The following is a 25,234-nucleotide window of genomic DNA, read 5'->3' as shown; positions in this document are numbered from 1 at the left end:
GGTTAGACATAAACAAAACAAAATATCCACAAACCGTTTTAAAAATTCAGCATTGTACATCGCTTGTAATCTATTTAATCAAAATTTCAGAAGATAACTGCACTGGACTCACATTTTTATTTTCTAAGAAATCTTTATTTAACACTCTATATATTTATGAACGATTCTATGTCATGTACAACAAATATCTCAGAATGTATTATTTTGACAATAAAGTTGACTTGTATCTTGTATGACAATCAAAACAAACCGCGATTGAAGACAAGTTGAGAGAAGACAATTAGGAAAGGGACAAGTCTGACATCATTGCGTCACATGGCCATTGTAAACATTGTGAGGTGGCTTAAATGTTGGAAAAATCGCTATAAATCATGATTTTTTTAAATTATGATAAACCTGCGACTTTATATTTCCATACCTCAGGGTTTTTATATGTAAGTGAATATAAATATCCAACACAGAATGTATGAGGTTCCAATAACTTTAAGCTGAACCTTGATGCTATTTTACCTCAGCCAATTAAAACAGCACAAATGCATCACATCCAGATTGTGCATGGAAAAATTGTGGCCCTCCTTGTAACTACTGATGGAGTAAATACTGATGGAGTGGCACATAAAACAGCAATTAATCAGCATGACGACAACAATAATAATTTATTAGAAGTTGGTCAATGGTGCACCATACTGCACGATGGCACGCAATATCCTGGCAAAGTGAAGGAGATAGGTGATCAAGCAGATATCAGAGTCTCGGTATTGCATCCAGCAGGTCGAAACTGGAAATGGCCAAATCCAACTTAATAGGATTGAAATATTAATGGTAATAGTTTACCAAAACTAAATATACTAAAACATGGTCAATTTCGGGGGAAAAGAGGAGTTTTCAAAGATGTTGCAAGCGGGACAAATGATCTAAGTATTATACGGATAAAGGACAAATGGGAAGTACCGTTAGAGAAATTGCAAACTGTTTTTTTGTTAGTGAGAAGACAATCAAAAGAATACTTAAAGAGTGTAACTTCTCCGTTAGACAACTGTACAGTTTATTTTACACTATGCATGCCAAAGGCTGAATACAGGACGATAGATGGATGCTTAGTTTCTCAAGGGTTAGAGCTGAGGAGAAAATGTAGGCCTAGATGTTGCAATGTACAGCTTGAACACTCCTCAGAGAACCAGGACGAGGATCTTTCACCACAGGCTGTAGTGTCCACAATTCAAGAATTGAATGGCTTTGGTGAGATGTTCATGAACAGGTCATGTGACACCATCGACGATATTGTACGCCTGGTTCTAAAATATAGCAGGGGCTGCCTCATGGCAAAAACAGGCATAGAGGATGCATTCCGTATAGCCCCGATTCATCTAGATGATTCCTTCCTATTATTAATAGTTTTCTTGGGAGGGTTCCTTTTTTTTGATCGTTGAATGCCGATACAGCTGTCTGTCAGAACTTCAAAGCAATTAGCTTATCACTAACATGGGTCATGCAACGTAAGTTTGGGGTACAGGACATGTCCTACATATTAGACGACTTTTTCTTCAGTGGCCCTAGGGACTCTTGCACTGCTTTGATGCCCTATGCAAATTTCTATTCGTCCCTTAACAGGTCAGTCTCCCCATTAAAATGCCTCAAACTGCTTCCACATGCACGTGCATTACCTTTTATGGCGTCGAAGTTGATTACAGTATATTACTCTGTTTAAAGTGGGGAAAGTGACCGAACACTTCAACTACTGTACTTGTGTATTTACTTAAAAAATAATTTAGTAGTTGCATATGTATACTTTTTTCCAATAATCGAAGAACCCCAAAGAGAACGGGAGTTCAGGGTCCTCCCCTGAAAAATGTTGATTCCTAGATGGCGAGAAATGAGCTTTCCCGACTTTCCTATTGTAACAAGAAAATATTCAGCTCACGGGTCTAGAATTATTTTTATTTTTTTATTTTTTCCCCCCAAGACCTGCCAATGAGCATTTACTTGGAGTGATGTCAATCTATAAACACACTGCAATACCACAAATGCAAGGGAGGAAAAGATGATGAATAAAAGAACATTCATTGAGTAAACTAAACAATTCTGTTTAAGAATAAACTAAAACATCATTTGAGTAGAGCAGTAGAATAGATAAAATGCATTTCTAGCACCAGAATATAATTGCTCATTACTAAAAACAACTCCATTTTCTTTGCTTCATAATGAGACTTAAAAAGCTTTACCAGTACTTCCATCCTCTGTTAAGACAGTTTTCCACTAGGTGAATTTATTCGCGCGAATCGAAAGCGCCGTTCATTCGCATGCACATTCATATTTCTATCGGAGTTTTCACTTTAAATAGCAAAATTGGTAGTTCGAACTGTTTCTACTTTTTGCGAAGCGACAAATGTGCGCAAACAATCAGAGCTCAGGAACCAAACCGGCGCCTTCGATACGCGCGAATAAATTCGCCTAGTGGAAAATCGGCTTTAGGCTTTGACCACACACTATCACATTTTATGTGACAAATTTGTGTGGTGTACCCATATATGGGCATAACACATATATTTTTCACATAAAATTTGATAGTGTAGACAGAGCTTAAGTGTTGAGATGGATGAATGAAAACATTTTGTACAAACTGTATGGCTTTGCACTTTCTAGCGCCAGGCCTTCTTTTTGAGAAGACTCTGGTCACATTACTTATATTCTTTGGCAAGGCGCTTAAAATGGACACATAAGATGTGAACACATTTTTAAGAAATTGGTAATGCGGAGTTTCCATGTTAAGCCTTCTTTTATTAATCACAAAAACAAAAAAAAATTAAAAATGTCTTTTAGTTTCAAAGCAGAAAGATGTTCCTATCTGAAACACTAAAATCCATGGGCAATCTCTGAAACAAGTTAAAGTTTCCAAATATCTGGGAAGATGGATTAACAACAGATGGGAGATGTGATAGAGAAATTTTAGAGAATAGCACTGGCAAAAGAGTCCGTCCTCCAAAATGAGCAGTCTCAAAGTCCTAGATTGCTATTTAATGCAAATTCTCAAATATGGTTGCAAGAGCAGATCAATCTCAAAGGCAATGGAAGACCGATTGCAAGCAACCGAAATGTGGTTTCTTTGACGGATTGTTAAGAATCCCATGGACAAGTCACACCAAAATTAAATTTTTACACACTGCAGGCAGCCAACAGGTGCTTAAGAAGATTAAGGAACTACAACTCGACAACTCATACACTGTATGAGGAAGGGAAGTTGGAAGGTTTATTTCTCATGTGGAAGATTGATGAAAGGAGAGAAAAAGGGCGCCAGATAGCAACTTTTCTTCAAGGAATTGCTGCCTGGACGCGTGTCAATAACCTCAATCTTCTGAGAATGGCAAAGTAAATGAAAGATTGGCATTCTAAAGTCACCAACATCACTTGATACGGAACACAGAGAGAGTATTCTATGATCACATAAAAAGTTTTGTTTTTTTATTTTTAAAAAACCTGATGAATTATTATAAAATATTATACCAAAGCAACTATATACCTGCTGCTGGATGTAAAGAAGAAATATAGGGCATTTGAAGAAACTTAATTATAAATAAATTTCAAAAATCTTAGTTTTCTTCAACTGAAAGACTGAAAACAAAATACCTTCTTATTACTCTATTTCTAAAATGGTAACAAATTATTACTATGATTTCGCCAAAGCTTTATCCAAAACAAATTCTGATTCAGGATTTCCTACATCTTGTTCGAGTACAAATATAATTTCTTGTTTGTTATTGGCAGGTTGATGAGGTTGGTTTGTGTACACAGCTTCCTGTGCAAAGCCTCGATCCAAACCGTGTTGGGCGTGGATGTTTTGAGATTGATTGGAACCAGTCAAGTTCTCAAATTGACTATGCTGAGCCTGTATGTTTATAGTTTGATTATTATTACCTATGAATGACTGATGTCCAGTCTGCTGTTCTTGGTAAAGGTGGTCAGTCTCCATGGTTTCAACCTCCTGGACCTGACCAATTAACTGTGGATGTCCTTCAATGTGTGCTTGGTTTAAAAGATGCACTGTTTCTGATTGGCCAAAGTTATTAGACTGTTCAACTGATTGCACATGACTTAATAATTGATTTTGGTTAGCATTTGGTGTACCTGTGTAAATACATGTACTGTTGGGCTGTTGTTGTTCGACGAAAGTATGCCCCTGAGTTTTATCCTGAAATACCTGTCTATCTTTTGCTTGTAAAACAGCTGCCTGGTCATTTTGAATGATAAAAGTTTGTGTTGGTTCTGTAAACACCATAGTGTTTTTCGATTCTATGCTTTGCATACTGACTAACAGTTCACCAGTGTTCATGCTTTGCACTGGTCCTGTGGAAGCTGTGGTCACATGTACGCTTGACTCAACATTTTTATCTGCAAGTAACACCTGAACGCTTTTTTCCGTTTCCGTCTGGGCAATGCTTCCCCCGTGTTTCAACTCAATTATCTGATTTGTCATACCCTGGAGGGGGCTAGTCATCAAGACAGCAGCATCACTCCCAACAGCCCCTTTCTGTGTAACTTCCGCAACTTGTTCTATTTCAACAATCCCATCAGCAAGAGCTTGGAAACTTTTCGCAACTTCAAAGAGCTCCCTCTTTGTTTGTTCATCTCTACTTGAGGTATCTTTGGTTTCTTCCAAAGTGATGATTACTTTTCCCATGCTCGTGTTGGATTCGACAAAATCATGAGCTTCCACAATGCCCTTCAACGCATACATCTTGTTGATGATGGGTGACAATGCGACAGAACTACCAGGAGTAAAGTGAGGTAATATATTCTGCTTGAACTCCTTTATCAGTTCAACTTTGTACTGCAAGATAAAATATAATATATTCTAACAATTTATATCATCATTTAAAATGGTATAAAGTTTTATACTCATCAAATGATTTGCTTGTGTCTTGAGCAAGCTTTACAAGTAGTGCCAGGGGAATGTGAAGCAGGATGTAAGGTGTTAGACTTCTAATCGTGAGTTCAAGACCAACACTTGTCGCATTGCTTGTGTCCTCTTCCTACACACAAGCATAAATGGGTACCCGGTAGAATGTTATGGCATTGAATATATGGGTTGTGCGTGTAAAGTGCCCCAGGGAGCAGGGACAGTTGCACAAAATGTGCTGTTTTACCAATTCAGTATCCAGTGACCAGGGAAATAATGATGCCACTGCCTTGTATATTTATAAGATTGTGAAAGTCTCCATATAGATTCAGGTTCTAAAAAAAAAAAAAGGTCTCTCTATGCAGTGACCCAGGAGTATCAGTAAGTTGGTAGCTACTAGGTGAATGTTTAGTGTAATTATTCTGTTATTAATGTTTACACATTCCGTACAATATAAATTTCAAATATTATTGTTATTAAAACCATCAGCAAATATGGTTAAGTAGTCTCTATGAGAATTGTTTAATTTCATTATCGTATTGTTGTTTAATATCATGCTAAATAATTAAAATAGAATATATTTTATGGTTTCTACATGGAAACAACACTTAGGTTAATAAAACCAAATAAACAACATAAGCCATTTTGATTTATGTCACACCAAAACATACATTCAACATTAAGTATAATCACTACTTGATTAAAAAGTAATCAATGAAAAAATTCTGACAAATGGAAGATTTGAACCTAGACTCTTTCTGTTGAAGGCTGGAACTAAGCTAGTGTCTCGCATACCGAGTAAAAACTTACACTATCAGGCATATTATGCATAGATGCCCCCTTGATGCTCACTCGTTTCTTCAGAATGGCCGGTAATATGTCACCACTTATCTCACTACCACTCAACAGTCCGTAAATGATCCATAGCCCGTCAGTTGCTATAACTTTAACATTACCCGCACAATGGATACCACCAACACAGTCCAAGATGATTTTTACTCCTTGATCTGTGGTCAGAAAAAAAAAGTTATAAATTTATCCATTTTAACAGAGTTTATTTCAAGGAACAAGAAAGCAAAGGCCTCTATGACGTTTTTATGAATGAAAGATGAGGATGATAAATGGTGAAAGTAATGCAGATGATAATGCAACAGAAATGGTCATCCAAGCATAATGACATTTGAATCAGTCACTGTCTTATACACTTTTTATTATTTATTAAATTTTTTTTTTGGGGTGGGGGTCAGGGGGTTATTTTGTATTATATAAGTTATTAGCTTTCAGTTAAAATTAGGACAAGAAAACATTTAACTACGATAAAGTATTATTCCTTCATAATTATGCATTCTAATGAATTTATTTATAGAAAATGTTTTAGTCAAAAATTTAAAGATACATAAAAAAAAATACAAAAGTATAATACATAATCCAAGTATGGAAATGCACACCATCAAGTTGGGATTCAATAATTCGACACATCATCATCATTTCTGGAGTATGTATTACTGTATACTTTCTTATTTTTCATTTTTTTCCCATTTCATTTCTTTAGGCACGAGCGCCAAGGATATGCCAATAAGTGAACTTAATCACTGTCCTACGTGGCATATCCATTTAATAACAGGGGACATAATGGACCAGTACACCGGGGTAACCCCCCCACTCTTCTCGAAGGATGTACTGGGTTCTTTAAAGTGGACACGAGCTAAATGTGTACACTGGACCTACGGTTTAAAGTCCCTATCCGAGAAGACTAGTTCCACCACCAAAACCATTGGCAAGTGAGCTGTTCGAACCAGCGCCGATATTAGAGCTGAAGGTTATGGTGCCCCTGACTTAACCACTCGGCCAATCAACTCTTATCTGAGATTAATCAGTGGAGCTATCAGTTTATAAAAAAAATACTGTGCATATAGACGATCCACACGAAAATATACAACATAATATCACTTTCAATGTATTGTTTAGGATAACTTACAAAACACATAACCACAATGAATTCAATTACCTTCGGTAAATTGTAGCACTTCTTGTGCAAAATCCTGTTCTTTATAATTGAACCCGGCCACAGCACCAATGCTTTTACACAGTTCCACCTTACTCCATGATCCTGCCGTGACAATAGCCCGACCACCGGCCAAGTTGACCAGCTGAATGGCAGCAGTCCCAACACCACTTGCCCCTGCATGTATCAGCACATCATCTCCTTTCTTTATGTTGCCTAGAAAAACAAATATTTATTGCTGATGATTAATGTATTATTATAGAATTCATTGCCATTACTATTATAAACATTATGAATGCAGAAAAGGCTGCCCTCTGAAAGTGAATATAGCACCACTAGCAGCTCTCTAGATCGATACGTACACCTTATAATTGACATTATTATTATCACCATTATTATTATCGCCATGAATAATGTGCAACCCCTCTAACTCAAGACCACTTTTAAGACAAAGATAAACCTCTAATTGGAGACTAAATACAGAGACCATCGTATATTTTTAGGTTTCGAATTAACATTGATTATTACTGTATACTAACCAGATGGAGAAGAAAGCATGAAGAATGCTAATACAGCTAAGTAAAAACATATGAAGTAAAGTAAGATAAAAATTACTATTACCAATTCCATACAGAAGATGATAAGCCATAAGCCACACCTCTGGTATAGCTGCTGCTGCAGAGAAAGACATGAAATCAGGAACCAGCATCAAGTGGTCCTCTAAGGCATTCACATACTCAGCATTCCCACCACTGGACAGAAGACACATCACACGATCACCTGACACAAATCAACAAAATCATTATTTAAAGCTATTAATCTAAAATAAATTTCAATATACTGTAAATGATTTAGCAACAAGTTTGTGTATTTAAAGAGATTTACAAAGCGCACATATTCAAATTCAATCAAACATAACATGCAACGAATGACACTCGCACAAGATGAATTTATATTTTACGGCATAATTAGAGATAATTATGAAACTAACGATATTTAAACAATCTACGATTATTACCATTTGTAAATAATGGAAACCTCTAATTGGAGACTAAATACAGAGACCATCGTATATTTTTAGGTTTCGAATTAACATTGATTATTACTGTATACTAACCAGATGGAGAAGAAAGCATGAAGAATGCTAATACAGCTAAGTAAAAACATATGAAGTAAAGTAAGATAAAAATTACTATTACCAATTCCATACAGAAGATGATAAGCCATGAGCCACACCTCTGGTATAGCTGCTGCTGCAGAGAAAGACATGAAATCAGGAACCAGCATCAAGTGGTCCTCTAAGGCATTCACATACTCAGCATTCCCACCACTGGACAGAAGACACATCACACGATCACCTGACACAAATCAACAAAATCATTATTTAATCTAAAATAAATTTCAATATACTGTAAATGATTTAGCAACAAGTTTGTGTATTTAAAGAGATTTATAAAGCACACATATTCAAATTCAATCAAACATAACATGCAACGAATGACACTCGCACAAGATGAATTTATATTTTACGGCCTAATTAGAGATAATTATGAAACTAACGATATTTAATCAATCTACAATTATTACCATTTGTAAATAATGTGGAAGGTTAATGAATTTGACTATTTTTAGTGCCATCATTTTCAAGTTTATATCTTCCTGGGTATGCCACTTGTGCAATTACATAACACAAGATATGCATTAACACTTTGGCTGCCAGCGACGAGTATACTCGCCCACAGGGTGTTGCTGAGGGCACCAGGGATGAGTATACTCGTCTAAATCAGGAAAACATTCTAGCGTTTATAACTTCCTTTACTCGCCCCTAATATTTTCCCGCCAATTTATTAGACACATCATTTTGATGATACATGACTACAGTCGACCTTCCCATTTACGTACACCTTGGGCTGAAAGCAGATCGTAATTGACAAAATTTGTAAATGAGAAGTTTGTAAGAATAGCGCCGTCAAGTTTAAAAACGCCAAGTTGTAGCCTATCCTGTATGTTTAAGATTCTAGGCCTGCCTATCAACATCTAGGCTTCATTTTGCATTTAGTGTTCAATAAACATTTATAGAAATCGATCAAGAATCAATTAAATGTTATTACAAGACAAAATAATATTAAACATCCATTCATATAGGCTAAGGAAATAGTTCCATGGATAGACCGACCTAATCTTCCATGTCACTACCTGTAGACTGACTGTGTACAACATACAGTGGTGGTTTAGCTGGACCTAGCAGCAGCTCTCTGCTAACTTTAGCTAGGCCTCTCTCCGTAATTTGTAGAAAATTAGTAAACAAACATTGATATAAATTTGTATTAAAAGCACTGGGCTGCTTATTTATTTAATTTAATCATAAAGGTTCGATGTTACTATACATTTACACTGACTAGCTGATTCGATTTACAGGTGATAACCAGAAGACAGTTTAGGATAGGCCCTGCAGGGTAGGCTGCCCAACCTTGCCCTTTGCCTAGACAAGGTAGGGCTAGCAGCATGCACTGCATGCCTGAATTTTGGCTAGTTTTGATTATTTTACATCATGCAAATTGGTCTTACTTTTATGAGCCTAAAGTATAACTAGTATAATGCATTTTTTAATGACCTTTGATAAAAATAGCAAAAATTATATGAATAAATCTAGCAATGACGTCATCGCCCGAACGTTCGAAAAAAAGGTTTGTAAATGGGAAGGACGACTGTAGATAAAATTTCGAAAAATTATGTTTGTACATGTAAACTTTTTTTGGCACACGGCAATTAACCTCAAAAACGTTATGGCAGTCAACGTGTTAACATTCCAAGTTTGTGTGTGAATGCTACTTTATGTTATCGCTTACCTTTCTTCCAGGTAGACTGAAGGACGTCGCCAACTTTCTCTATTGTACCTGCTGCTTCTGTTCCCAGCATGTTGGACACACCACATTTCAAAGGCCAAGCCTCGTATCTCTACACATAAAAACAAATATGGTAAATTTACAAAAGTTAATTGTAGTATACAACAAAAGCAAGAACAACAACAAAATATTATATAAACACCAAAACACAACACAGCAACAAAAACAACAAAACATCAGCAACAAAACATCAGCAACAAAACAGACAAAAACATCAACATTACGATTCAAGCATGGAATTTAATACATTCTAACTTAAAATACTTTTTTATATTTATATTGAGTTTCTGTATTTTATTGTTCTTTAGGGATATAAATCTGCAGCTTTCTTTCACATTCAACTACAAGTAAACTTGCTAATTTCATTATGGGGAACTGGGTGATACTCTATCAGCTAGGTCCTGGCACACACCTGCGGCCATGGTCGCTGGCTAACATGATTCCAGGGATATCCCAATGCGATGAGGCATACGCAACTAATTACTCCTCAGATTAAAATGAAAGGCAACTACTAAATACCATCTACATAAAAAAGTGATAGCTAAGTACCATTCCGTTACAAGATTTTGGGTTGAATCCATGCGAACGTGCGAAGATTCATCTCAATAGCTAAAAACCACCGCCCATCTACTTTTACCTGCATTATTTTTAGCTTAATGTATTTGCAAGAAAAGTCTCTTGAGTCTTTCCCACACAGCTGCTAAGCTTCTAGAATCAAGTGCGGTTTTCATGGCGTACGTATGTACACTTAATACGGATCAACTTTTTAACACCACGCATAATTTACCTTACTTATATCCTGTCTGCTAACAGATGTTGCGGCTACTTTTATCAGCACCTCGTTTCTCTTAGGCTCTGGCCTAGAAACCCGGTTAACGCTAACCTTTAACCTGTGCTGTGGTAGGTCACTCGGCTTTTCCAATACTGCTGCTCTCATTCTGACGCCCTTCTGTAAAGGTAGAGAGCACAGTAAACATGAATCATTGATTGTAGCTATATATATATAATATTCTTCCTTGAAAATTAGTTTTCCATTCTTAGCTGTAGTGTAAAACTATACGATAATAAAATACTTAAAATAATGGTATTAATATGAATAACTACCATCATATGAGGGTGTGTTCCATTAAAGCGAAATACACAGCAGAGACTTGAGACTCCGACCCCAAGATCAGAAAACCAAACCGTTCCCACTGTACCAAATGCTTCTATTTTTCATCTAAGGTCATTAATGTTATTAAAGTGTAGCGCAAAGAGGCATTTTATTGAAAATATGTGCTACAGTGCCCAATTATTATTATTATTATTATTGATCATAGGAAAATTATAAATATATAGTCTGTAAGATCAGGAAAACTCCTCAAACATTATTATTATTATTTATTATTATTATTATTATTATTATTATTATTATTATATTATTTCAAATTGCTAAGTTAAAATATTCAAATAAGTTTTCAATTCCATTGGGCCACAGGCAATTTATTTGAAAGCAAAATACATGGCTATTTATTTATTGAAAACTGTTAAAACAATAATGTAAAAAATATTACATAAAAAATGGTACTTCTTAGCAATATTGCTTCTTTAGCAACAATAAATGTGTTATATTCTTTAAATCCAACCCTCCTCTTTTATAAGTTAAAAACTTATGTATTCTTTAAGACCTTTCTACAGAAAATTCCAATTTTCACACAAGTGTAGCCTACAAACTATTCTTGTGTTACATAACTTATATGAAGGCTGTATAGAACTTGGGTACCCCTTCCATGCACCGACCTTGAAGCCCTGGCCAACTGGGATTGGTGCATCTCAAATTGAGTTGCACTCAAATCCAATTGGCCTTGGCCTAAAAAACTTGAAATTTGAGAGCTCTGTCAACTATATTTTTTCTGGTCATTGAAATACATATCAGGAATTATGTTCACTCCATAGGGATTTAACTAGTCTAGCGTGGAAATTCAACACAGGCCAACAAATTAACCGTCAATGAGATCCATTAAGTACCCGGTACGTATTTATACTCACGGTGAAGGATGACAATGCAGATAAAGTGCAATGACCCTAAAATATAAACGTTTTGATCAGCCTTAAGACTTCAAACTCACGATTGTATAGATAGGAAGCCTTTAAACCTGACAGTTAAGCAGCTGGGTTTATTCAATTCCCCAGGAAAATCTAGCTCATCAGTACTCATCATAATGCTCTATATCCATGTTAAAGGTAAAATACTACTGTAGCCTAATATATTTTGCAGTTATCAATATTGTTATTCTTTTTAACAACATGCATGCTTTTCCCTTTACAGTACATACTGTAGCTCATCACGCCAACAAGTTGTCTATGTGCTTCATATTATTAACATGGTCACTGGATCAAACATCTATGGTAAATATTTATTATAGTACTGTAATTAAAATTTAATGTTGAAACAAAAAAAAAATTCCAAACTCAAACTTAGATTCAGAAGTACAGTACCAGGATGGTACAGTTATCTGGTGAGGGATAGTTCTCAACCAAGGAGGTTATGTATTCACTTCTGTCTGACAGACAATTCCATTATTTTCTTGAGGGTATGCTGCAGTTTCGCCAATCATACATGGCCTGCTTATTGTTGATATTCAGGCACAGGACGGGTATATACACTCTATATTGACTGACTGCTCTAGTTTAGTAAAGTTTTTGCAGTTAAATTCAACCTTTGTAAATTCCATCCCCTAAAATCTAGACCCAAAAATACCAGGATGATATCTGGCAGTGGATAGTTTTTACCAGTTACTGTGATTGTAAGTTATCTTAAACCTTTGTAAATCCCGGCCCCGAAAACCATGATCCGGAAATACTGGGTTTGTGTTTTGTGGCAGGGAGTTTTAAATTGCCATGAGGAATCTGCGATCCAGAAGGCGATATATAAATATGGTTTATTAATACTATTTGTAACATGCTTTAGGGTAACTGTACCAAAAACAGTATTTTCACTGACCTACCCTCTACTGGATGAAAATGGAATGACTTGAGGCTTTTAGGATAAATAGCTATAAAACATTTGAAAACCATTCCCCTGTAACTGAAATTAATGTAGTGATTAATGGATACATGGAAATAATTTGAATGTACAGTAATAAGAAAGTAGAAACTGAAAATGCAACAGTTGTGGAGAGACTCCGCTTTTCAGCCACTATTTGATGTCTTGACCTGATTTCTTGATCTTGTATGACCTACCTTGTGTGTCGGATGAAACTGGTGATCATCAGGAGATGGTAGACAGATATAGATGCGCCGCTGGAAGCTCACATTCACACCAGTCTTCATGTCATTGTGACACTTTCGAGATAGAACTCTTCTGTTGTATTTGGAATCATTTTTCACCTAAACAAAATTTTAAAATTATATTGTAATTTGTAAAAACAAAAAATGGCTTAAAAAACGTGCAAGTGATTGATGCAAGTTTGGACCCCCTCGTCAGGGAATTCCTGTTGCCATTCCTGGCCTGGTTCCTCTATTTGCAAATGGATCCATCAGGTTAGATACAATTTATTTATTCATACCTTATAATCAGGAAATTTGATGACCTCTCTAAGCCGTATCTGTGCTGGACAATCTCGTTTTTTTGTAAAAACAACATTCCTTCTTTTCTTTTTCATTCCTGGTTCCTAAAACGATATTTTAATTTGTCAATGCAATATGAACAGTACCCACTTAATAAATTCTAACATCTTCATACATTGATCGTTTTACTCAGAACACAAATAATTAGACAAATATCGTCTACTTTTCTGATAATAAACTCCAGGGGCTGTGGGCAACACTTGTGCTGTTATGGAACTCTGTTGCTGACGCAGACCCTGGGCCGTTTGTGCTAATAAATAATTAAAAATTAATTAATTGAAATTAAATTAATTAAAAAAAATAAAACATTAAGTAGGCCTACCTCCATCTTCTCTCTATACCGTCGTTTCTGTGCAATGCATTTGTCGGATCCATATTGACAACTCATTACCTTCTTGCTGACAATCATGAAGGGAATTCCATCAAAAGCAATTTCCATTCCATTGTGGTCCGAAGCTTGGCATTCCCAGGTGAGACGGTGCGGCTGTCTTTTGAAATCTAAAATTACAAAATTGCCTTAGGCTATGTTCACACACACGGCGTAAGGCTGGCTTAAGCCTGGCGTAGCGTACGCCTTTGTGTGTGAACTAGTCAGTGGCGTTGTTAAAGCCACTCACTACGCCACGTCCTTGGCGTTATTAACGCTACCTGCAGACCCCAGATTAGCTAACGCCACTGAGCTAACGCCAGTGAGGCTTGAATGATTTGAACTCATTTCAAGAGATTGACCAATCACGATTACAATATATTAGCTACTTTGGTCTCTTTTCTGTGCTCTCTATAAATGAAATGGAAAAGGGGTTCCTTTTCTATTGCATTTTACTTAGTTATAATGTATATGATTTATTGATTTTGTTTTGTAAGATATTTTAACCATTTAGACTGTCTATTAAAACATGCAACATCAACAATGCTAGCTGAAAAATCAAAAGTAAAGTTGTTCATTTAAAATACAATAATCATATAAGTTCAATTCGAACAATTCACAGATTTAAAAGTTTTCATGATGCACTGTTAATTTTACTACTGTTAACACGTACCGTACATTATTTAAAACTGAAAACTATTCCACTCCACATAGGCCTATATTACTGCTAGTTTAACAAACGCCGTTTGTGTGAACACTTTGGAATTTTAATCCGTGGACTAGCTTACGCCTGGCGTAAGCCACGCCAGTCTTACGCCGTGTGTGTGAACACAGCCTTAGCAAGTGTTATTTGCCTCTTGTATCCTTGAAAAAAGAAGCTTTTGGTAGGTTCTAATTAAATCATTATAAAGTAAAGTATCATTCAATTTGTTGATATAAAATACTTCATAAATCTAATGAAATTGAATTCAGTTGAATTCAATTCAATTCATTTAACATTAGTTCATTACATAATAAACTTTATTCAATCAATCAATTTTCTTCTTAATTATATTTTTTACAATTTTCATGAATTTATTAAAAAGGCATCAAGCAAGCTTTTAGTTTTGATGCCTTACAAAAATAACAATAACTACATAACAATAATAAGTACATTATAAAAATAAAAGCTAATAAACCTATTTGGCAATTCTCTCACGATAAAATAACTGGGCAAGAAGCAGACAGAAGATAAATTTCTGTTGGTGTGATACGTCTTTTACAAAAGAGCGAATGAGTACTGTAAAACATCAAAATAGTTACAAAAATCAAGATCAATAATATCAATCAGTATCAACAATTTCAACCAACCAATCACAAAAGCACTGATTAACAGGTTCATTGTTATCACATTACTAACATTACTATTACTGTATTATTAACATTCTCTTCTCTTTCACACATTAGTTAAGCACTTTCTTTGAGATGATTTTTAATTGTGTAAGGAGCTACAGTAGGCCTATACAAGTCTATTTCCATTATTATATTAAAAATCAAGAAGCTGCATGTACAGTATACCTAAAGCTTAACATATACCCCCTACTACCAGACTAACTAGGACTGTTTGTGATCTTGTCTGAGATCCACTTTTCCAGAGACACAAGATTGCCAGAAAGTATGATTTCTATGGCATGCCATGGAGGCCTTCAATTTGGAAGCGCTAGCCTAGCTAGGCCTAACTGGTCTGCCTAGCTCTACATTGTTTGGCGATTTCGTCGCCGATAGTCTTGTCCTGGTTTACTCTATGATTTAAGATTTAAAAATACTCTAAATTATTTCACACTAGGCCTATCTCTGTAATAAAAACAATATTAAACACAAACACTAAGTTAATTAGTTAAATGCTAGCATGATGTAAATTTCGAAAGGATCCTGCCTACGAACTATAGATAGCAAACGAACGACGGTCTGTCTCTCCATCATACAACCCGCCGCCAACACAACAACAACGTATTGAATCGCAGCCTACCAGTTTCTCCGAAATCCTTATGCACTTTAGTAATGACATATTTTGACGACGTTACTTCGGAGAAGTACTCTATGACTTTTCTGCAATCCTTAACGTTGTTTACATAGCCATAGTTGTCCGAAAAAGCTCCAACAAACAAGCTCGTCCAGCAAGGTTTATCATTATCACGAGTAATTTTAGCATCTGATTTTAGGATTGGATCCATCTTGGAGACAAAGTTGCCACACGTATACGAATTGTTCAGCCCATTTTATTTATTCGACCAGTGCACATTTACATAGGTACAATATAAAGTATTTTGGTCAGGGGCAGCTAAAGCAAAGTTTTACTATAACTCATTGAATCACCTTCCCTCTTTATAAATACTAAAATAAAAACAAAAAATAAAACACTAAGATACAATATAGAATATAAATAGGCAACCTTAATTCTGTAACAACTCCTTGTGTTTACGTTTCCGTTTTTTCTATTACCAATTTAAATTATTAATACATCCATACGTGACTTATTTGTTTATTTTATTTTATTTTTTAATTTTTTTGTTAAATTTATTTTCTGCGTGGAATGAGAACAACTTGATGACCTGGAATTGTTATTTATTCACAACATCTCTCTTCAGATAACATATGGTGGCCAAAGGCCAAATTGCATTTTACTTTAAACTAAACACGTTGATACAAAATATTTGGTAATTAATTGTAAAGAGGATTAAAATATTTTAAAACAGTTAAAATATATTAACAGCAGAGAAATGCAAAAATTGAAAAATCGAAAAAACAATACAAATTTACAATAACAACCAATAAAAAAACAACCAATATATATATCCTGTCTCTTATACACATCTAGATGTGTATAAGAGACAGTATATATATATAATGATTTGACAATTGACATGATATGGCATTTGAATAGGCCTACAGAATAATTTTAAATATCAACTTGAATACGTTACATGAAGAACTAAAATTCATACAGTACACGGTAGCCTATTATAGGCCGCCTACAGTATTAAAGGCCTGTTTATATACTTGCGACGTTAACGGTAACAATAAAAAGCTAAAAGCAATTTTTTAATATAGAAAATGATAGGAATAAAGCGAAGTTTTTATTATAGGACGATTCTATAACGATTTTATCGTGCACACAATAAAAAATAATTTCACAAATCAATTCAAATGACGTCATAATCATTGAAAGACGATAAAATCGTGGTTGTAACAATTTTATCGTTTTCCCATGAGTATATCATTGTAATTTACTTTGTGAAATTATTTTGTTATCGTATACACGATAAGTTGTTATCGAATCGTCCTAGTGTAAACTATTTCTTTTATTTTCTATATGAAAAATTGTTTTTTATCGTTATTTTATCGTTGCAATTATAAACAGGCCTTAAGAGGACACATTCGGGACCAAAAATAGTCCCCCTTACTGAGAGGGCTACCTTAGGACACTAACTGCAAAAAATAAAGTTGTCCCTTTAATAAGGGTTTTGACACGAGTCATTCAATATCAGAAGAATGACGTGGGTTTTTCATAATTAGTTATGAATAAAAACAGGGGTGTTTTTTTCATATAATTAAATTAAATTAATTGTAACAATAATTTTCAGTACAAATCAAATAGGCCTACACGTGCCATTTTTCGAATTTCACTAGACCTACTGGTGGGGTTTTTCAGACATTAAAAAACATAATAGTACATACATTTGTATTATTTCTGCATTTCACAAAAAAAATAAAACACAAAATTCCCTGATGATTACTAAAAGTAAAGACACAGTGGCAATACAGACATATTATTAATAGAACTAAAAAATAATCCTCACACCAGATACCGTACCGGGTATGTACTAATCTTTAAAATACTACACTAAATTTAATGGAACAAAATGGGAAGTAGAATAATTACATGAAAAATTATTGACCTCTAAATATGTAGTCCATAAATAAACGACTTGCATTACACAGCGTATTGAACTTGAAATACTCAGGCTCAACTTGAAATGAAAAATTCATTTATAGTTTTATTCCGAACACTTTTTGGGCCGTAAAAGGCCACTGTATTAAATATAGCCTAGTTCAAAGCAGTAAAAATAATATAAATTGAAACTTGATAAACATCAAAGCTACCTGAAATTGTAGAGAAATAATGAATGGTTTGAAATCATATAAGCTTTAAAGAAAATGATTAAGATAAAAGTATACAAATACATCGTCAATCTAACACTAGCAGGAGAAGTAATACGTTCGGAACATTAAAGGGAACGGTACTGTCGATTAAAAGAGAACTAACAAAATGATTTTTTGTTCTAGAGTTGATTTTTGATATGCCATTAATAATAGAATCAAAATAAAATCGTTTTTTGTCTGTTTTTTATGAAGTTATAGGCGATTATATACGATTTTACCATGACGTCACTGGCCCTCTAGGCCCTCTTTAGGCTAGACGCGCCTAGACGGTTGGAAGCGACGATCGAAGAAAAACGATTAAGCAAGCCAAGGACTTCGCTAACTTCCATTCCTCAGTATTAAAATCCTTCCATTGATGGGCACTGCCTAAAACTTTCTTCCAGCTTATCTCTAAAAAATTGTAACCTTTTCGTCTGCAATTGGCTCAACATGAATTACACAGGAGCCAGTGAGCTTCCATGACGACCTAGGCTCGGACATGACACGTTGTTGTTTTTTGTTATTTCGCGACGTCATCAACGAGTACAATACATTCATTACCCACCATCAAATAAACTGCCTTAAAGAAAACAAAATTGGTTCGTGTAGGAATCGAACACACAACCTCCATGTTTGCTATTCATTATCCACCATCAACTAAACTGCCTTAAAAAAATGGTTCGTGTGGGAATTGAACACACAACCACCGGTTTCCCGTAACATGATTAGTCTATTCTTTTTCTAATTTAAAAAAAAAAAAAAAAAAAAAAAAAAAAAAAACTGGCTCGTGTGGAAAAAAAAAAAATAAAAATAAATAAAAAAAAAAAAAAAAAAAAATAAAAAAAAAAAAAAAAAGCCGAGTTTACTACCCCTGATCCAGCATGACTAAACGGAGGGAGGTAAACCGCGGCCCCTAAGCCATAAATGCGATAAACCTAGTACCACACCAAGTACCAGTTAGTCAACTCTGATCCTACTAGAAAAAATCCTTCGTATATATACACTACAGGTTAATATTACGCATGGTCATGGTGTCAAAAATGGGCCGTGGGCCAAGAGGGTTTATTTTTCTGTCTAAAAATGTAGAATTAAATTTATAATCGATTTTTGATTGTTACCATCTCCATAACTTACGCACCTTTTTTTAAATAGACAAAAATGTTTGAAAAATTCATTATGCAAATTAGAAAAAAATAGACTAATCATGTTACGGGAAACCTGGTGGTTGTGTGTTCAATTCCCATACGAACCATTTTTTTTTTTTTTTTTTTTTTGCAGTTTAGTTGATGGTGGATAATGAATAGCAAACCTGGAGGTTGTGTTTTTTTTTTTTTTGCTTCCAGATCTCTGACAATGGCGGAAGCCTATACCAAAGCTTCGCATTTTTGCGTTTATAATGCCTAGACAGGATTGTTCATTCATATTGAAATTAGTGTTTTGATGGTGATTTTTTTTTTATCCAATGCGAATTCTTATTCTGGTTTAATTTAATTAATTTGTTTATGTTAAAAGATCTAGTTTAATTTTTATACTTATGTTCTAATTGTATGTACTGAGGGTACCAATTGATCAGCTCAGGCTGGATGGACCACCCTCACAAAATATTGATTAAATAAATAAATATATTTTATATAAGAAGAATCTATGAATATTCAACTATTTGATTGGTGAACAGCCGAAATGGCAATTTAAAGCCAACGAATTCGCTAAAGGTAATTTTTTTTTTCTTTTTTTTAAACCAGGGCCTTCAGACCTCTGACAATAATGGTGGAAGCCTTTACCAAAGCCTCGCATTTTTGCGGGCATAATGCCTAGACAGGATTGTTCATTCATATTGAAATTAGTGTTTTGATGGTGATTTTTTCATCCAATTGCAATTTATATATTTTATATGAGAAGAATCTATGAATATTCAGCTTTCCGTTTACTGGGGGGAATGAACAACAAGATATTTTATTGGTGAACAGCCGAAATGGCAATTTAAACGAAGTCACTAAAAAGAGGTCAAAATGCAGCCTCTACGTGCGGTGGGCAGTAAGCATAGCACCAATAGAAAAGTGAAAAATGACGGTGACCTTTTTCAAGCAATACAATTGAAACAAATACTAAAGCAATCAGAAAAGAATTGTCTTCCAAATGCAGAAGGGAATACAAAAATCCGACAAGTATTTGCCAGATACGACTGTGGAAAGACAAAAAATGACCTAAAAACAGCTAATGTCAGCTTGAAACAATTTTGCTAGGTTATTCTCGCTCTTCAACGATAATGTTGCAAGAAGAACCATTTCGTATTTTTTGGAGCTTTTTTGATTTGTCAATATATATGGCTGATAATTTTACGTTATTTTGTCAGGTCGAGGTGATTTCACTTTATTTGACAATAGACTGATATTATTTCCACTCACAATAGTGTAGTCGCAATATTACTAATACAATCAACCTTAAAATCGTTTTTTGGCTATTTTTTATGAAGTTATAGGCGATTAAATACTATTTTACCATGACGTCACTGGCAAAAAAGTAACAAAAGTTTGTGTAAATAGCGCAGCGTAGAGTATCCACCGTGTGGGAATCGAACACACAACCTCCATGTTTGCTATTCATTATCCACCATCAACTAAACTCAATTACAAACCTGTCACATTAATCATGAGCCTATAAATACACCACCGCTTCGAAATTCAAATCTGATATTAAATTGGATTTTGTTTTAATTTTTTTCAGAAAATCATGTACCCACAATGAAAAAAAATATAGGATGTACATCCGAACAACCGTCAATGTCAAAACCTTCATTCCCTCCCACGAGTTGCCAACTGCTTAGCCTCAATATCTCTTGATGATGCTAAGTCAGCAGGATAGTCCTTTGAGTTTATGAATTGTCACTGCTCTGGGAATGACTGTGTCATGCTTCCATATTTGTTGCACCCCATTCGCCGTAAATGTGGTGTATCCTTTTTTTATATAATAGGCCCTATTGTAGCACAGCAAAATTTGGTTCGCTCCAATCCAAAGTGCTCGTTCAAGTTGGAGTCAATCTCCTCCTGCAACACTTATGGAAACTAGCCCGGCTGCTATGGCTCCAACCTTAAAGTAGTTTAAAAATGAAGCTGTCATATAACAGTTGGGGTTAATACTTTTTTAACTATGGTAACCTGAATTTATACTTAGTCCGTATTGTTTTGTACTGTTTAAAGCACTGGTTCCCAACAATTGTGTTTCCCACACACCTCAGTGGTTCACAACGATTGAGCATTCCCAGACACCTCAGGACATGTTAAAAGTCTTCATAGACCCCCAAGTCTAGGTTACTTATTGTCGATATTCCACCAATAGGATAAGATTATAGATAGAAGATGATTCGTCAGAAAAGTACAAAATCACAGCTATTTCAATATTGAATGTATGGCTGAGCGCATCTCCTAGCCATTTAACATGGAGTAGAAACATGGACACTATTAACGCCAGTAAAGTTGAAAATTCATCTTTTGTAAGACAAGTAAGTTGGGAGAAGTTCATACTGGCTTCAGGACACATCATTGTACTATCCCTAGACTTCAAATGAGCGTATCACCTACTATGCTTTCTCTACAAGGTCGTTTTGATACTAAATTCATCAGATTAAGCCTCTTCAACCAAGAAATAATTATTATTGCTTTTAATCAGTTTCAAAATAATTAAACCTTGAATTCAGTTAATTCACATCAGAAATTTGCTCAACAACAACAACCAATAGTTTTGTTTTCATTTAATAACATATAAAGTCAATTTTGTTCTATTGCTTTCATTAGCAGTAGCACACATCCTTCAGTAAAACACTCTAGCGTATTTTCTACAGTATACAATATGCTCAAGAATGTTATACAGCAGTATGAAATAGACTTCATTCACCCTTGGACTATATTTATAGACCAGGATGTTGTTCATTATTAAAAATATAGCAAATAGCATTACAGTTTTTTTTCTCCAGTACTTGACAGTTTTCAGGGCCATTTTGACAATTGTTTTTGGAGGCACAGTTTTTCTATATTCATGTAATTAAACAAATTAAGGGGAAGGACAATGAGTCCCCCTCACTCAACCCACTCTATTTATTTTTTTATTTAGTGTAATTTTTATAGATTCATTGAACCCATTCAGTGTTAGGTTTTAGAATTTTAAATATTAAACCAAATAAATCATACAAAATCATAATTCATAGATAGGCCTATATAATTACAGGTATAACAAAATCAATGGACACGAGCGAAAGAGAGTGATGGTGCAAGTTGGGGTGGGGCAGGGGGTGAAGAATTTCATAGGGCCCTGTAGGGAGATTAACAATAATTGTTGTAGAGAAAACAAAATTCCTATTTAATTTCTATAGAATAGGAGACTGTAAAATTGGTTAAATATGCCTTTAAAATCCCTAAATTGTCAGAGCTTCTCAAGGGTTCTACAGTAGGTAGCCATTGGCTCACCCACATACATTTTCTCATCAGATACATTGCACCCCCCTCCACCAAGAACATTGTTCTCATTGGGAACATTGCCCCTGTCATGAAAATACTGGTACCACATATACTAGAATGAGAATGTATGCCCCCACACAGCAGGATAGGTTACCAAAGGGGGTTGCTGGAAAATAGGGTTCATCATAGCAACTTCCTGGTGTTCATCAGCTATCAACCATAGAATTAACAATGGTGGTAACATGATCTATATTTAGACACAAAAATTATCGTGTTGTATCACCAATTCATATATCGTAATTTTTGCGGGAATGCCAGTCCTTTTCCCACCTTGCACTTTTACACATAAATTTAAAAAATTAATTATCAAGATTTGCTTGAGAGTATGTGCAATGCCAGCTCCTCGTCTTCCGCCAGTGTCAGGCCTGTGTCAGTATCCCTACTTGATGGTACCAAGGTCTTCTTTGATTTTTTCCTCTTCTGCCCACTACAACAGGAGAATATTGAGTTGATAAGAATAAAATTAAATATGACAAATTTTCTATATGACAGTTGCATGCCACTCAGACACCTGTCAGTGTACGACGGTCAGTTTGCATAATTATCAATGACAAATAACAATGAAATATATTGCAGAGCAGGATATGTGAGTCTGTCAGCATTTAAATAATTAAATATATTTTTGAAGGATATATGATTGATGTACTATTACAGATTTGCGCAAAACAGTATTTAACCATAGTTATTGAGTAAGGAATAAATGAAATATACAAGGTAAATATAAAATTAAATTTTGCTTAGTTATAAATGTATTACACAATATTATGCTCGCCTCAAATCTATATGGGTTTGTATCATGAACAGAGGAAGGTAAGTTGCATTTGTAATAGACAGGTTCCATTTCTCAAAAATCGTACTCTATAACGAATCAAGGGGCAATTTTAGGTAGAAGCTTGGATCCACCAGATTTAGGGTATTTTGACCTTGCTGATTACGAATCTGGTGGATCCCAAGTGAAATTCTTTAATCTAACTTTTATGCAAAAGTAACCATTTTTTGGAAAAAAGACTAACACTCTGGGACGGCGCTAGGAATTCCCCAAAGAGGGGTCCAAGCTTCCCGACAAGGAGGTCCACACTCCCTCACCGGAGAAGCCTAGCAACACACCTCCCTCCCCCCACCCTTGGGGATAACTTGTGGGGGAAAATTTAATTTCTCGGGGAATATTTTTAAATTGAAAGATAATAATATTCTGTGTTAATTGTGGGATTCTTAAAAAAAAAGGATGTCAAAGGAGGGTACCATCCCCCTGTCGAGGAAGAGCTGACGCACCTCTGCAACCCATACGACCGCAATAGTATACAGCACCTCACACATGGTAGCACTGCTCGCACTAAATAGTTTTTAATCCCTACAATTTTGACAGCTTACTAAGACATGCTTGAATTGTACTTTCGGCGCTAAAGATTTGATTTTTCCCCTACAACCTTGCTGGAAATTCCCTGACAGGGGAGCAGGGGTGGCGCCAGGACCTGCCCGACGGAGGGGCTAAAAGCCCCGACGGGGGGGCTAGTGGAGCGAATCGAGTCTCACTTGGCTGGGGCCGGAGGCCGCCTAGGACCCCCGGTGGGGGTCCAGGGGGGGCAAATCCCCCTGGAAATATTTGATGAATTATGGCGAATTTTTATTACTTATTTGATAGGCATCGAGTTACTATATTTTCTCTATCCTATAAAATTACTTCATGTAGGCTATGCTTTCTAATGTTGACATCAGCTTCCAAAACCAAAACATTTTTTAATAAAGCAAGAAACAAAGAGTATGCAATGTAACCATCTAATTTATTTTCAAATCCTCATTCTTGAAGTGAAATTCTATATTTTGGAAATTTTGCATGAAATCTGTCAACCACGTAGTCATGGTCGAGGTTGCTTCACCTATCACGATGTATTCCAACCATCATGAGGCTATCTAAATGAGCATTTGTCATAACAGAACGCAAATTATTTTTAATTAATTAAAATTAATTTGAATTGATATTATTATTGTTATTATTATTATTATTATTATTATTATTATTATTGTGGTTGTTGTTGTGATGAAAAGTTAACACAAACGATATGGTGGCTAAACGAATATTACATGTAAATATTTTTTTTTATTTGTTTGTTTCCCCCTCTGGCGCCACCACTGCAGGGGAGTCCAAGTGGGTGGTCCATAGGTCCCCGACAGGAAAAGAGGAACAGACTACAAGAATTAAAATTATACACCATAAATGAAGGAAACTGAATGACTTACAATCAATGTGTATGATGGTGTAAGTGATAATAAGGCTGTTTATAAGAATATGGAAGCTGGTTACAATGTGTGTGACGCCGATGATGATGTCAACAACCGTACAGTAGTAACAGATGTAAAAGTTAGAAAGATAAATGATAAAATGTGTAAGCCAAAAACCAGAGATTTAGAATATATGAGTAACACCTGAAATTATTAATATGAAATTCTGCAGTTGATTTGTAACAAGCACAAATCAGCAAACAATATACAGTATTATATTCATCAATAAGAATGTGTAGGCACATCAACAATATTTGTAAATCTGTATCCTACCGAAACATTGGATCCATTCGCAAATTCTTAACCAACGTGGTTGGTTAAGTTTAGGCCTTCTTGTTCACTTGTTCATGCTGTTTATTCTCATCTCACCTAGCCTATTGTTTCTAATCATGCTTGCATGAAATTCTTACTTTATACTATCTGGCTTTCTCTACCCTCACTCACTCGCCACTGAGGAAGGACTAGTGTTGTCCGAAAGCT

General features: G+C 35.2%; 2 protein-coding genes across 3 annotated transcripts in view; both read right to left on the bottom strand.

Moving 5' to 3' along the window:
• Positions 1 to 298: 298 nt before the first annotated feature.
• On the bottom strand, positions 299 to 16,509 carry LOC117120356. Of its 2 annotated transcripts, none has more exons than XM_033265382.1 (10): positions 15,790 to 16,509; positions 13,737 to 13,912; positions 13,354 to 13,458; positions 13,028 to 13,174; positions 10,593 to 10,754; positions 9,749 to 9,857; positions 8,099 to 8,257; positions 6,903 to 7,115; positions 5,705 to 5,901; positions 299 to 4,825 (listed from the first exon to the last, which is right to left on the bottom strand). In XM_033265382.1, the coding sequence occupies exons 1-10, from the start codon at positions 15,992 to 15,994 to the stop codon at positions 3,665 to 3,667; spliced, it is 2,634 nt and encodes an 877-aa protein (XP_033121273.1). In that variant the 5' UTR covers positions 15,995 to 16,509; the 3' UTR covers positions 299 to 3,664. The 2 variants fall into 2 exon arrangements, with proteins under 2 accessions (XP_033121273.1, XP_033121275.1); XM_033265384.1 differs by lacking the exon at positions 15,790 to 16,509 and adding an exon at positions 15,644 to 15,696.
• Positions 16,510 to 21,694: 5,185 nt separating this feature from the next.
• LOC117120349 (probable ATP-dependent RNA helicase DDX10) overlaps positions 21,695 to 25,234 on the bottom strand; it is a gene marked incomplete in the record, with an annotated part of 77,611 nt that continues 74,071 nt past the window's right edge. The window contains 1 exon segment of the mRNA XM_033265376.1: positions 21,695 to 22,901. Coding sequence (XP_033121267.1) covers positions 22,781 to 22,901 — 121 coding nt within the window.

The sequence above is a fragment of the Anneissia japonica genome, unplaced genomic scaffold (assembly GCF_011630105.1).
Source record: "Anneissia japonica isolate Jap-2015-1 unplaced genomic scaffold, ASM1163010v1 scaffold284953_len930413_cov181, whole genome shotgun sequence".
Taxonomy (NCBI): domain Eukaryota; kingdom Metazoa; phylum Echinodermata; class Crinoidea; order Comatulida; family Comatulidae; genus Anneissia; species Anneissia japonica.
This window is presented reverse-complemented; position numbering and strand designations above follow the sequence as displayed.

Bases quoted from the DNA above. Each gene is read 5' to 3' on its own strand.
- LOC117120356 (XM_033265382.1), bottom strand. From the start codon at position 15,994: ATGGATCCAATCCTAAAATCAGATGCTAAAATTACTCGTGATAATGAT. The intron at 7,116-8,098 runs GTAATAGTAATT...TTGTTTTTCTAG, and splicing joins TCATCTTCTGTATGGAATTG to GCAACATAAAGAAAGGAGAT. The intron at 4,826-5,704 runs GTAAGTTTTTAC...TTTATCTTGCAG, and splicing joins TGCATAATATGCCTGATAGT to TACAAAGTTGAACTGATAAA.